General features: G+C 34.2%; 1 protein-coding gene across 2 annotated transcripts in view; it reads right to left on the reverse strand.

Annotated features, from left to right (window-relative positions):
* The window catches only part of tefu (Serine/threonine-protein kinase tefu), a 409,445-nt gene that overhangs the window by 139,626 nt on the left and 253,767 nt on the right, over positions 1–16,052 (reverse strand). The window contains exons 22-23 of one of the 2 annotated variants that reach the window (XM_090409436.1): positions 13,531–13,738; positions 5,555–5,713 (exon numbers count right to left, since the gene is read on the reverse strand). In XM_090409436.1, coding sequence (XP_090265562.1) covers positions 5,555–5,713; positions 13,531–13,738 — 367 coding nt within the window. Of the gene's footprint in view, positions 1–5,554; positions 5,714–13,530; positions 13,742–16,052 lie in introns of both variants that reach the window. The other variant, XM_090409435.1, reaches the window with a different exon arrangement.

Below are 16,052 nucleotides of genomic sequence, written 5' to 3' on the forward strand. Positions count from 1 at the left end.
GGAGCCCATTTTAATTTTCAATCTTTGTTGAGTAAGTTTGAATATGCCTTTGAATATTCAGAGGCATATTCAAAATGCCTTTGAATATACACACTCAACGATGACCGAAAATTAAAATAAATTTAAATAAAATAAAATATTTAAATTCCATTATCAAAAAAATCACAAACTCGAAGAAGCTATTATCTTATCCACAGAAGGATTTATTAACATTATCATTGCACTGGCATCTCCATGGAGTCTGAAGACTCAGCACAGGAGACCCAAACTATCCACACAATCTGCCGTACCTCTCCTTGAATCCATTAACAGAAAAAGCGCTAACAACTAACTCTGGCAAACCCATTCTATTAATTCAAAATTCCCCAACCAAAAAATCTAGTCCTTATGCACCTATTAACCACACTTTTACTTAACTTCCAGAAATGACCTCTTGTTCTACCCCAATTGCTAAAACATTTCCACCGCATCAATCCTATAAAACAATTTAAGTAAAGATACCATATTAAAGATGCCAAGAAATTTTATATACTTGGTTTTAATCCTTTTCCCAAGTAAGCAAAACAAGATTTTGCATGTGAAATATATTCATGTCTATATACTTGTATATAGAGGCTGATGACTTCATATCACTTGCACAAAACAAAGTTTTGTGCATGAAATATATTAACATTTGAGCTACTTGTATATAGAGGCTAATGACCTCATATCACTTGCCTTAGTATGTATCCCATAATGCAAAGCACACTCCCTTTCAGGCGTGTGCTTTGCAATGCATAATGGAAAGGGCCACTACCCAGACCGTTTCGAACTTTATTGAGGTCTCTTCAGAGGGAGACAAACACAGAAGAGTTTTGCATTATGGGATACATACTAAGGCAAGCGATATGAAGTCATTAGCTTCTATATACAAGTAGCTCAGACGTTAATATATTTCACACGCAAAACTTGGTTTTAATCCTTTTCCCAAGTAAACAAAACAAAGTATATAAAATTTCTTGCCATCTTTAATGTATATTACACCCAAGGTAAAAAACTTTCTACCATTTAAGTAACTTAAATGGTTTTATAGGATTGATTTCTATCATATCCTCTTCATTTTGCCTATCAACCAACTTCTGTACACTACACCCTCAACTTGCTTCTGAATCCTCTTCCCCACTTCCTTCTCCAAGAAACCCAGGAGACCTTAGCACAGCAATCTAGATGTGGACATATCAAAGCCTTATAAAAAGGAATAACAACTTCCATATCTCTACTTCTTAGTGTGTTGTTCAACAGCCAAGTAATCTTATGAGCTACCCTAGCAATATGTTCTCTAACTTCAACTCTCTGTCTACTACCATCCTTAAATCCCTAACTTCATCTATTTCCTGGAGTACAGTTCCATCAAGGTGGTAAACAGCTCATAATCTATTTATTCCAAAATGCATAACTATACATTTCTCCACATAACCATTATCTTTTGCCCATACTGACAGCCTATTTAAATCATCCTGCAAGCTTTCCACATCACCTGGATTCATTATTACTCTACCTAATTCTGCATCATCAGCAAGCAACTGAACATTTCCTTCCAGGTTATTTCCTATATCATCTATGTACAAATTAAACAGTAGTGGTCCTAGCACTGAATCTTGCAGCACACCACTAGTCACTAGCTTTTTTCTGGATTTGCTCCTCTATATCACTTTTTGATATCTGTCCAGCAGCCACCCTCTTATCCATATAACCAATGTCATATCCATCCCCATTTGTTCTAATTTGCATATTAGAGTTCCTTGTGGTATTCAATCAAATGCCTTTGCAAAATCCAGCAGAATCATCGTGTAGCCATTTCCTTTATCCAACTCAGCTGTCACTCTATTATAAAAAGTTAGTGAATTACTAAGATATGACCAACTGTTCACAAATATGATACCCTCATAGAGTATCATATTCTTATCTACCCATTCTTAAGTTCTCTTTTTGACCAATTTTTCCATTACGTTTACCACCACTCTTGAGATACTGATTGGTCTATAATTTGCTACTGCAATCTTAGAACTTCCTTGGAACTCTATCAGAGCTGAGACTTAAACAGCATAGTCAGAGGCATTGGAAATTTCCTTGCACATTCCTGCAAAATGTGAGCTGATATCCCACAGCTGTATTTACATTGAGATTCTGCAATATCCTAAGAACCTCCAATTCATCTACCTCTATTCCCATATAAGTCTCTGTCACATATGTCACAGCATTAACCTCACCTGTATGATATACCCTTGTAAAGTGGTCACTCAATAACTCAACTATTTTATCTGCTTTTGTAACCTCATGACCATCAGCACTCATTAAAGTTATTCTTCCATAGTCATTCTTCCTCTTACTTGCTACGTAATGAAAGAACTCTTTGAGATTTCTTTTGGTCTGCTCAGCTAGTTTCTTCCCATAATCTGATTTTGCCTTCCTTACCTGAGCCTGAGCAGTCATCTTTCTTCTTATACACCTTCCACAGCCTCTTCTTTTTCTACAGCTCGTGTTTAATGATATTACTCATACATCCAATTCCTACCTGATTAACCTTCCTTACTTTAGGTATACAATTTAATATTGCTTCCTCTAGATGCTCCTTATCCTTTCCTTGCAAGGGTTTTATGCACTAGCACAGCTTCTGGCGTCATCCTCAGCTTGTCATCATCATCACCTGTTTTATAATTCCACATATACCCCTTCTTGACAGAATATTCCTCATGTTTTACAATCTCTCAAGTCAAGACCACGTGGTCACTTTTGCCAGTCGTAGGCAATGGGTCCACTTTGATTATGGACAGCTCTTCTAATCCTATGACCAGATTCAATACTCTTGTGCCCCAAGTTCCCTCCATCACATGAAGCCCCAGGTAATTATCTCTCAGTACTGTCTGACTACAGATTCGAGACCTCGACACTTCTGTGCATGGCAGAAGAAGACAAATTCATTCCGATAATAGGATAATCAATGATGAGTGTTTATTATTACATGTCAGAAAATTAACTTTTCTTTTATGAAAATTCTAGTTTTTAAAGTGGTAACTATTTTGCTTGTACAACAGTTGGAAAATTTTACATATAAAGTATGTGATTTTGCGTGTTGTGATGAATTCGTACATTGCCTTATTCCTTTCTCCTTTTCAACATGAATTGACTCTTCTTGGCATTGTGTCAGCCAGGGTTCTTGAATATGTGGCCGACAGTAGGTATATAAATTCCATTTCCTTCCTGCCAATCTTCATAGTTGAAGTCCCCCATAATAATCACTTGACTTGCATTCATTGTACTAATTCATGACTTATGCAGGAGTGGTGTTTACCAACTTCTGCTGGGAATAATGGAAAGGAACTGTTATTGTACTTGTGGAGATAGTATTGATACTATATAGTTAACACTTGATAATGAAAATATTGCAACTATCTGCCTATACATAATGAAATAGCAACAGAGACTGTTTCCATCATATACACTGAAAATTTATCTTCCATTGAAGTCACTAACCTACTTAAAAATCAGAGTTGCTTACAAGCCCATCCAAACTCTCCCCATCTCTGAAAGACTATAGCTAGCCTCTTCTATAAAAACATTCAGGTGTTTCCAGAATTTCCAGTTTTTGTGATGTACCATACATAGGTCAGACATGCTGGAGTTTTGAAATAAGAAAGAAAGTATATATCAGTGATGTATCATATCAAATGGAAGAAAAATATGGACTTACACATCATCTGCCACATGTCACACACCATCATTTGAGATACAGCCATCATATTGTTTCACCAAGGAATCCACTCTTGTCATTCACTTACATAACTCCCTAAACTCAAAGAGCTATCATACTCGTCTAGAGCATGTAGCTCTAGATAATAGGATTTAATAAACATCCATGCCTAAGGTGGGATTCGAAACCCACAACCTGTTGGTTGGAGAGCAGATATACCATCCACTCAGTTAACCAGGCTGGTGATATTATTTAATTACAATTTTTAAAAATGGCATAAAAAAAGCATGACACAAAAATACAGTAGATTTGAAGGCTAAGAATGTAGTACAAGAAAAAATGTGATTCATGAAGCCTAATTTTTTCTGATTAGAGGTTAAATTCTAACCTCAAAGGTGTGATAAGCTGCCATGTTAGTCTGCTGAAAAGGAAGGCTTATGCAAAAGACTATCAAGCATAAAGCTCAAGCAAATCAGCACTAATCACTTATTTATGAATTAATCTTCATGAAGATCAATTCATAAATACAGGGTGTTCGGGATAAATTTGACATATTTATAATTAATTATATTTTTCCGTAAGTTACATGTATTAACACACACTTCTCTTCATTTAAAAGTTTGGACCCTTCTTCATTCATATACAAGATGTCAGAAAGGATGGATAGCTGGAACCCACCTGAATCATGGAAGAGAATAACTTGTATCATGATGATTCGTGCCCGCCATCAAAATAAGGATATTACGACTGCTGCCCAATGCTCCCTGAATACAGTAAAAACAATCAGGCATGAACTAGAGACTTGCAATGGTGACTACGAGGATGTAGCAAGAAGAAAGATCCCTAGCAGACGATCTGATTGCGTTCGTACAGCAGAATTCCTCGCAAATCTGCAGGAACAGGTGTTGAAGAACCCTGGCATTGGAATTCGGGCTTTGTTCGTGGAGTTGCTAACTGTAGTCAAGCCCTGGATAACAAGGGTAGCCAATGGTAGGCCGTATGTATGGCAGCAGGATTCGGCCCCTTGCCACACCTCTGGGAAAAGTCAAAAATGGTTGTCTGAAAATTTCTACGACTTCACCAGTCCAAATGTTTGGCCTCCAAACTCCCCAGACCTTAACCCCATGGATTATTTTGTATGGGGCGCAGTTGAAAAAGACACCAATCGCACTTCCAGTAATACAAAAGCCCAGTTAATGGATAAAATTAAAACAGTTTTTGTGGCCCTTCCCAGGGAGACTGTAGCATCAGCTTGTTTGAGGTTCCGAAGCAGAATTGAAGCTGTGATCGATGCTAATGGTGGTTATTTTGAGTAAATCTTGTTGATAGTATTGTAATTAACTCTGCCTGTAATGTTTTTTTGTCAATTCATTAAATTTAATAGATACAAAGAAGATTTTCTTTTTCCTTACGAAACTGTCAAATTTATCCCGAACACCCTGTAAGTGATTAGTGATAATTTGGTGATGAATCAATGCATGTGGTGATGAGATTAACCATTTTCATCAGAGAAATGAAATGAATTGATCTTCATGAAGATCAATTCATAAATAAGTGATTAGTGATAATTTGGTGATGAATCAACGCATGTGGTGATGAGATTAACCATTTTCATCAGAGAAACCTTTCTCAGGAGAAATAATGTTGAATCAAATTATATAAATTTTTATAATGATGGTAGTTTTATATTTAGTAGGAAAATTATTGTAAATACTCATGAACATAGCTTGCTAATTATTTTTTTTCCCCCCTTTTGAATCAAGCATAAAGTCACTAAAAATATGAAATAAAGTAAATTACAAATGTAATTTTTATTTTCCTTACTTGTGCCACTTTTTTTAAGAGAGAATTTAGAATTTGCTTGGTGGGAAGATTTTCTGATTTGCTCCAGCAGATTTTGGCTTCTTCTAATTTTGTTCGTAATGCACATTTTTCAGTTCCAATGGATAGATTACCTAGCTGGTGGACAGCTCTCTGTGCTGCCTAGAAGTTGAACAATTAAATCAGCACTAAATTTATAATAAAATACAATAAAAGTTTTTTTAAAATAAATTATAGGAATTACAGTAGTAAACATTAGTATAAATTGTGTTGTCAAAATGATGAAGACTCAAGCTGGTATGAGTTTTGCTACATATAAATGATTTATTCAAGCAATAACAATCATAGAGATGAAAAGAGTAGCATTTAATATCAAATGACTGATCAATGCTGGCAAACAAACACCATATACAAAGATAAATTTGATAGTCCACTGAGTCTAACATGTAAGGCAAAACAAGAAGATAAACTTCTTGAATGGGAGCGATGAAGCCAGATTTCAATACAGGAAACTAGATAATGCAGCATTTGTGTTGCCTAGTTCTGCTAAAGATTTCAGTAGTTAAGTAAAGGAAATTTATGTGTCACTAGACATACATACACAAAAACTGTTCCATTTTAGAGTTCTAAACAGTAGAGGAAGCCATGGAAATGGTTTGGACAAATTTAGAGATGATAGCTCGAATGGTTTAGTTGTTCAGATGAATCATGCGTGTAATATTTTTGTCAATTTTTTCAAAGTGAGCCAGTTTATTATGATTTTTTTCTATAGTGAGAGTCTGTATTTTAAGTAAATAGAGCATGTTTACTAGGAGCTATAATAAATGATCTAAATAAAGCTATGTAAGAAAAATTACAAAAATTCCGAGGTGTTCAATGTTGGTGGGAAGATGATTTCAAAGTAGGATTATTTAAAAGACTGCAGGATGATTTTTTTTTTTTTTTGGCATTCCTATTTAGTTGCTAAATCAAAAGTTATACAGGTTAATTTCAAGTCAGAAGACACAGACTCATAGCCTTCCTGGCAAACAACATTAGACTGGATGTAGTGAATGTCCTTACACAAGCAAAACCACTGAAAAGCAACTTTCCCAGCCAGGAATTAGAAGCATTACTAGAGATGAAAAATAACAATTACAAAAGCAGATAAGGGGAATGCCACATTAATTCTTAATATATGATTAAACACAAAACCTCACCCTCTACGCTTAAGGATCACTGCATCTAACTGCACAGGCTCCTTAAAAAGGTCACATCTTGGTCTGTAGAAATTACAAATAACTTTAAACCATGCAATTGCAGACCCCCCCCCCCTTCCCCAATATAAAGGCTGACAAAAATCCACAAACACAATGTGGAAATTACACCCTGTGGTTGACAATGATTCACACATATACAAACTAGCTAAACATTTAGCAAAAGTGTACACACAATATACTGGTAACACCTCTTCACATATTAAAAACTCGCCCATTTTAAGGCCAAAAAAACCTCACACTCCACTGATAAAATGGTCAGTTTTAATGTCTGCTCTCTACTGATTTTCCTCTTAAGGATACTTTACACCTTATCTACACAATTTCCTTCCAATATTCCAGCCTTGTTTAAGTTCATCATGAACTCAGGCTATTTTGTTTGGCTGAAAAAATTCTATAAACAAATAGAGGGGGACAGCCATGGAGGTTTCTACTCCCCCATCAGTGAACTTCTTGATGGAGACCTTAGAAAAAAAGCCTTAACCTCTGTCTCCCCCAACATCTTCATAACACATCTTAATAACCAACACTTCAGAATCCAGTTTACCTTGAAAAAAATAGCAGTCCTGCTAGACATCTTGATATTACTCACCAACCTAATGGATCCTGGGTATTCTCAGTTTACAGAAAATCACAGCCTAATAAGGAGAAGAGTTTGGGACTTTAGACTTGCCTTTGCTGTTCTGCTTCAGACGTACTCTATGCAGTGTTTGCATGGATATATCAATTTGTTCATTATTTCCTGATAATAGCAGTTTGACTCTGCCAAAATACTGAAAACATTAAATAAAAATTATTCTAATTAATATATAGTGTATGATATAACTTCCTTAAGTAATATTATTATGAATAACCAATGTATAAACCTTGTTACCAGGATAATTCATCAATGTAATACCCAGGTAGAGAAAAATTTATCATCAAAGCATGAGCAACTAAATGGATTCTAAGTAGACTATACACTGAGTGGCCATTTTATTAGAAACACCTCTCCATTTTCCTAAATGGGGAGCTGTTGCTAATAAAGTGGCCACTCAACATATATTGTACATGACTGTGGCTGTATGATTTATGGAAACAGAAGTGAACTATTAAAATATTGTTGGATACACAGAGATAAGAAAGCAATCAAGTCCATTATGTTTTTAAACTATTTAGAAATGAAATAAAGAAAATTTATGGCAAATGACCAGTAAACAATATTGCAAGTAATATAAAGAGTGAATGCATGTAGCTTAATGAAAATAATATTGATACTGGAGTCTTAGACAATATGGTGCTTAATAAGCATGTGGACCACAGTCGAGAATAAGTTTTAAAAGAGGTACACCGTGAGTAGACATATCAATACAAAATTAATAACGGAAAAAACTCACGTACAAAGATTATTTAATAGTATAATTTTCGCCTGTGTGTCACAGGCATCTTCAGTACATTAAGCTCAAATTACAATAACTGACAATTCCAAAAAGCGCCACCTAAGTAGCTGGTGTAAGATAACTAAAAAGGTCAAAAACTTTCCTAAAAATAAAAAATAAAAATAAAAATTAAAAAAAAAAATAAAAAATAAATACAATAAAAAGTTAGGAAAGATTAGCTGATTTGTAAAGTACTATCTCCCATAAAGGGGATAGACATAAGCCGTCGGATCTGTTTAAGTTAGGAGAATGAAGTAGAGTTTCACATGTTTCTTTATAAAGGCATTCCATGAGAAACTGACTTTTGTGAAGAACTCTTGTCTTTTTCCAATGAACTCTGTGTCTAGTGAAGATGGCATGTTCTGCAAGTCCAGACTTTTCAGGTTTAAAGTATTCAATAAAAGATTGGTGTTCTTCTAGCCGAATAGAGGCAGATCTTCCCATTTGTCCAAAATAAGATAATCCACAAGAGCACGGAATCTGGTAGACACCTGGATGATTGGATGATTAAGATGTGGAAGCTTGTCCTTAGGAGAAGTGAGAAAGGTGGAGATTTTTCTAAACGGTCGAAAGGCAACAAAAATATTCAGTGGTTTTAAAACTTTTGCTATATGTTCACTGATGCCTTGTACATAAGGGATAGTAATGCACGTTATTTCTTCTGTGTTTGAAGAGGAAGACATATTAAAACTACTCAAAGTTCTTTTAATGAAGCAATTCTTATAACCATTAGATAGAAAGGAAGAAGTTATATATTGTAGTTCTTTCTATAAAAGAACGTCTGAAGAACAAAAGGAGTGGGCCCGATGAACCAGTGTTTTAATAGTTCCTGCCTCTTGACTGGGATGGTGATGAGATTCCACATGGATATAATGGCCTGTATGAGTCTTCTTTCTATAAACTGAGAAATGTAGGTTACCATCTGGTTGGCGAAGAATTAGAAGATCTAAACAGGCTAACTGCTTATTTGATTCTACTTCTAGGGTAAACTTGATCCTAGGATGAAATGCGTTTAACTTAGTGAGAAATTGTTGAAGTTCATCCGAAGAGCCCTTCCATACAGCAAAAATGTCAACGACATATCTGAACCAATGAGTAGGTCTGGGAGAAATGTTGTCAAAGATACGTTGTTCAAAATGTTCCATTTTACAGAAAGAACTACAATATATAACTTCTTCCTTTCTATCTAATGGTTATAAGAATTGCTTCATTAAAAGAACTTTGATCAATTATAAATTTATAAATTATATATAACAGTTACAAAGTTATCAAAACATCTAATATGTGTAATTAATTGTTAATAGGATTTTGTTATAAACTTTTCTGTACCCGTGATGATGTAAGTCTTACAACTTATGAAACTTGTTGGGTTTTAATTGCTTATTTTTATTAAACTCTTTATTTACACCATAATGTGGTCTCAATGCTGAAAACTTCCCACAGAACTGCTAAACCACAGAAAGTTACGTTTATAAGTTTCATTTTGTCTATTTTCCATTTCAAAGTTTGCTCACATATCTCTACTTGAAACTACCTTCCAATCAAGAAGCTTATCTTCGTGTTTGGTGTTGAATGTTATCACAACTCCTTCCTTTCCCTGATCATTATCATTACTGCCCAAATATAACATCCTGTTACTTATTATTTGGAAAGATCTCACCTGTTTTTGTCTTCTTTGTTTTAGTGATTCTAATTATGCCCACATGGTATTTTTCCAGTTCTTCCACAAGCTTGATTTCTTTTTCATTAATATGATGGTGCAACATGTTGCACCATTCATATTATTTATGGTTTAAGCAAATAGAGAGTACAATTTGGTCAGCTAAGTCTCCAAATTGTCATCCCATTCTTGTTTGTTCAGTACCTAGTGGATACCTGCTAAGATTGTACACCGAGTGAAGGTGAGGATTCGACATTAGGTCAGAACTGCCCATCAGTTCTTCACATTCCTTGAAGGCAATGTGGAGGTCTCCTCCCAGTTATTAGGCTTTGACCCTTAAGCAAGCCCTATTTTTTTTCATCTTTGGTAAATTAGTCTTTTACTTTTAGTAAGTGTCTCCCTCATCTTTTCTTAATAAAAATTTTTGATCTTGCTAATCTGTAGAGACTACCTATATTGAAATTATTTAGTATATTTTGATCCTTGGAGAATATATTTTTCTGGTGGTTAAAATATAGTATATTTCATTATCAAGGCATTCCTTAATTCCCTTTCCAAGAGCAGATGATCACTGTGAAAGGTTGTAGATAATTAATATTCTTCTGATTTTGTTATTAAGATCATCTTTCCTCTAATAAGTTTGAATATTTGTTACTTGTTGTCAGAGTAATTCCAAACATTCACTCTCTGTTCACTTATCAACTGTTTCCAAGAAAATTTAAAGAAGCCTTGCAAATGCTTAGGATCCCTACACAATGCAATAAAAGTCAAGGCTTAATTTTATATTAAATATGGTCTACTTTCATCAAAAATTTAACTGCCACAGACCCAGGATACAACAAGCATGATACCACAGAATGTGATAACAACTACCAATGTTCCAACATGCACACAGTAACAAATTTACCATTTGTATTCTGGTTTATCAATTATATGTACCATTCATTCTCTCATTCATTATCTCTCATATTAAAATCCTTGATAAATAATACCTGACTTGTCTCTCTTTCATTGAATAACTACCCTTCAATCACTACCTCCAATATTATAACACATCCATTCTCAACTGTGGATACAAAATTAATAACGGAAAAAACTCACGTACAAAGATTATTTAATAGTATAATTTTTGCATGTGTGTCACAGGCATCTTCAGTACATTAAGCTCAAATTAAACAATAACTGACAATTCCAAAAAGCGCCACCTAAGTAGCTGGTGTAAGATAACTAAAAAGGTCAATAATTTTCCTAAAAAAAAAAAAAATTCAATACAATAAAAAGTTAGGAAAGAAAAAGTCAGGCCCAAGTGGAGATACCAGGCAGAAGCATTAGCAAGGTCATCCTATAGGAGCTGCCAAACGGTGTGCCACCTTTTTATTAAATTACTCTGGATTTAGAGAATTACCCCAGTCCTGAAGATACTTTCAGGCACAAACTTTGTTTGCACACACTTGAATAAAGGATTAAACTAAATGTATTATAGTCTGACCAAGTGAAAAATAAACTTTCAACATAGAAAAATCTAGTTACCACACATGAGTGGGGAAGCGCATTTGTTGAGTCTTGGTGATTGGCAATCTCACTGATTTCAAAATTCCTACTTATAAACAAAGAAATAAAAAAAGCAGAAATGAGCATTAAGGCTACTGCTTTAGAAATCTAATGTTTCAGAAATCCATACATATCACTTAGTAACTAGTTTGTAAATTGGTGAGATAACTTTTAAGTGACTGTTTTCATTAGATGTGTCATCATTTATATCAATGATGTCCTCAACAGTTAATTAACAATTACAGTGACTAACTGGGCGCTACTAATATCTACTAATAAATAAAAGATTTCTTAAAACACATAGACCAAATTAAGGATTTTCTTGGTCTATGTGTTTCTAGTGTTTTTGAAAAAGCTCTATTAATTTATTAACAGTTATACATGGAAATTGGAGCAGGTATAATGGCATTGGAACTAATGTGATAAGATACCAATGAATATTGGTATCTTATCACACTGGTTCCAAACTAAAGGTAATGGATTCTCTATTATCTGGGATGCTGAAAGGATAGTCTGGAGCCTTAAGTAAATCTTTTCTGAATGCTGGTCATGAATAGTAAAGAACCAAAGATTTGGCAGCATACCTTAGAGCCCTAAATAGATAACCTTCTGAATGTATAAATCCTAGTGAGGAACTAGTTCTATCAGTTAAATGCTCAATACTGCATAAAGTGAAAATACACGGTACATGAAGTGAAGCACCACCTTTGAGTAATGTAATATAGGAGATGATGAAATTATTATACCCATGAATTATGTAAAGACAAAATAAAGCAGTTAATAACATGTAATTATAGGATGGGTCAACAATTGGAAGGTTATGTAGAGATGGCCTAATTTTCAATGACATTATTACTGTTAACAGTAATAATGTCATTGAAATCTATGATGAAACATCTAGCATAGATAATTAGTTATCTATTATTTACCTATCATATTTTTCAAATTAAGTCTGGTGGTTTATTATAAAAGTAACATCACTGTACCACTCTCTTTCATCTCAGGGAATGGAGGTAAAAATGGTACAATGGTGAAACTATTCAAGATTTTGGAAACAGTAATTTTTAGACCTCCAGTCCAACAGCCAAAGATACCTACCAGCTCCTGTAAAGGGCGTGACTCTATGGTTACCAAATTTGTTATCAGTGTAATATTTTGATGGGACCTGTAATTCTGTTATCAGCTTCTAAATTTGTCTTTCAGCTTTAAATAAGGGTTTTGTTTAAAGGATATGAGGACAATATATTATATATAATTTGCATATGTTCTGATCCATTTGAATGAAAAAACTATGAAAAAAAAAAAAGCAAATCCAGTGATATGGTAAACCTTATGAAGAGGTATATAGCTCTGTTACCACTAGTTTAATCTGTCTCAACTACAATGAATTTTTATCAAAATTGATTCTGGTGTTTTACATCAACAGTAAAATTCCTTGTCATAGTGAAACTAGTCACAAATCTTTTAATATATTTTTTCCTGCAGTGGACAGTCTTTTGATTATGCCTTATGGTATCAAACCATGGGTTACTACTTAGAGTTGCAGTAAAAAAAAATGGAGAGGCCATATTTCACTGCTACTTATGATAATGTACAAACAAACATTCCTCACCTTTAGACTTTTAGCATTCAGAGACTGTCTTACAATTTCTGTCAATCCTTATGTTTCAGGGCACACAGATATTGGGATTATTATTATTATTATTAGAACTCCACGAAGTCAATGATTCATTGTGGACTATCATTTCTGCAAGTGTCATTTATTTTACAACGTACACTGTCATACATAACTCAAATGCTGTTATGCACCAGTCCTTTTCAATGAGTTCTTCAAGCTGATTCTTTTCTGACATTATTTTCTTTTTCCTGCTTTTTAAATGCACTAGCCACCCAACATCTAACTCAGTCCATCAACACACACATAAATAACCAGATAATTTTTTTGCACTCAGAAAGTTAATAACTGTTCTCTGCTTCTGAACCTGAGAGTAGAAAGCTATTTTGAAAGTAACAAATAATTATTTACTGATCATAAACAAATAAGAAAACCACAAACATCGAGTCTAGTATTATATTTCAAAAAGGAAAACATACTTCTAAATAGCCATTCTCTCTTGCTTTTTTAGCATATGTTTCCAATAATTTTGAAAGTCCTTGAATGAGGTCCATCCTTTCATGTTTTGATACCAGTTTTTGCAATATTACACACTGCAACCAAGAAGAAGGTTCTGAAAATTCAAAATCACTCTCAGGAATATAATTTTGGGATTGCCATTTATCCAGTAAGTCGGCACCAGTCAATCTGCTACAAAATAAAAAAAAAATGTATCTTAATTTATCTGAATCAAAATCAAAGATACATTTTACATGATATCAAAATCAAAAATATACCTCACATTTATCTGAATCAAAATTAAAACTAGCTCACAGGTAAATATAACAATCATGTATTTATGCATAAGGGTTGACTGAAGAAGCTCATATTATGGTTTAATGGAATGTTTTACAAAGAGATGTACAATGGCTAAGACATTCCACTTGAACTGCCCAACTCCAGAATCTGATTATAGAAAAAGAAAATAGCAATAGTCTTTCTTTTCTAGACAATTTCTTTCTTTCTTTCATTCTCAGGTTACAGAAAACCAACTCATATGGGTAGATACATTCACATCATCCAACCTCTTAACAAAACAGTATCATGAAAACTCTTGTCAACAGAGCCACCAACCCCTGTTCAAACCAGGCTTCCCTCACAGCTGAACTTGACTTTATTCACTGCTCTTTCCTTTTTTTTGGGGGGGGGGGGGGGCATTGTAACTATTGGATAGGAAAATCCAATAGTTACAATGTCCAAAAAACACTTATTCCTCTCCAACACCATCTCACATCCCTCTCAACATACAGATTGCAGTAATGCTATCACTATTTCCTATATCCATGGCACCTCAGAAAAAATGGACTTTTAAAGAAATATAATCTCTGTACTGCTTTCAAATCACATATCAAGTCAGTTATCTTTAACTCCCTTAAAGACACAACTCCCTCCACTCAGTTCCAGTGTATATAAATAAAAAAAATATTATGCTTTGCCACAGTATATACAAGTATGAAAGACTTTTCTGGAATCAGCAACTGATTTGAAAAACCAACTAAACTTCAATAAATAAGGTTGTGTTAAACTATCCAAGGTTATGGAAACAGTAATTCTTAGACCATCCCAACAGCCACAGCACCTAAAAGGGTGCTTGTCTATGATTGCCAAGTTTTTTATTTAGAATTCTGATGATTATAATAATATTTGATTGGAACCTACCAGTTTTTACATCATGCTGTTTAAAGAAATTAACAACTTAGACTAGATAATAACTAAAACTTATATATATATATATATATATATATATATATATATATATATATATATATCAGTGGCGTTGTGTGCCCATTTCTGCTGTGATATGTGCTTACATGTGGGTTATGCAACCCGCGCTACAAATTTCAAAACAGAAATGGGCACACAATTTGACCGTATGCATGGGCGTGCATCCGCAGAAAATTTTCCTGGAGGGGGGGGAGGGGAGGGAGGCAAAGCTTGGAGACAAAAAATTCAATCAATAAATGTCTTTTAGCATTTTTTGATGTAATTATTTGTCGATTTAAACAACCCATACATTATTTTCATTTTACATTGATTTTAATGATCTTTAATTCTTGGAAAAAAAAAGTATTTGAAATTAATAGTGTTTAGCACAATTTCATATATAAAAAAATTGACAGGCATATTTAATTAAAAATCAACTAATTAATTAAACCCAAAATCCTAAATTAAATTATTTCAGTTTAAAAGCAAAAATATCATAAAACTAACAAGTAAAATAATATTATTACATTATATACACTTACCTTTTAAAAATGTATTTTTCTGTTTAAATTTGTTTCACTAAAAATTTACAATTCACACTTCCACTCAGTGACTCACTGGACACAGAGGGAAAATGAACTCGGTGCTGTTCACACAGTAATGAACATTTTTTTTACAAATCAGAAAAAGATGAACTAAAAACAGGAACATGTTTTATTGCTGCAATAAAACACGTGTACTATAGCTACCCTGCCTTGTGCTGAAACAGGCCAACTCATAACAAAATTTTAAGACAGACAAAGCATCCCATGGCCAAGGGTGTAAGGTTACATATCTCAATCACTTTTACGATTATAATTTGTGGAATTCCCCCCCCCCCCCAAACTGCGGACACCCATGACTGTGTGATTGCATTTTTATCGATGTATGAAAGTTTTGAGAGTGCACTGCGCATTAGCACTAATCTTAATTGGTCCAATGCAATTAACTGCAAGATAACTTTGAATACTTCTACGTAGAGTGGGGGCACAATCTGTTTGTTTTAGAATATATTAGAAAACAACAATGAAGGAGGTGCTTAAGGGTCAAAGCTGTAAAACTGAGAGGAGACCCCCACATAGCCTTTAAAGGAATGCGGAGAACCGACCAGGGCTTCTGACCTAATGTCCAATCCTCACCTTCTCGTGGTGCACCCTGTTGGGTATCTACCTGGATACTGAACGAACGAGGATGGGCTGCCAATTTGGGATTTAGCCGA

Source organism: Typopeltis vanoorti, chromosome 19 (assembly GCF_054136105.1).
Source record: "Typopeltis vanoorti isolate ZY-2024b chromosome 19, IOZ_Tvanoo_1.0, whole genome shotgun sequence".
Classification (NCBI taxonomy): Eukaryota; Metazoa; Arthropoda; class Arachnida; order Uropygi; family Thelyphonidae; genus Typopeltis; species Typopeltis vanoorti.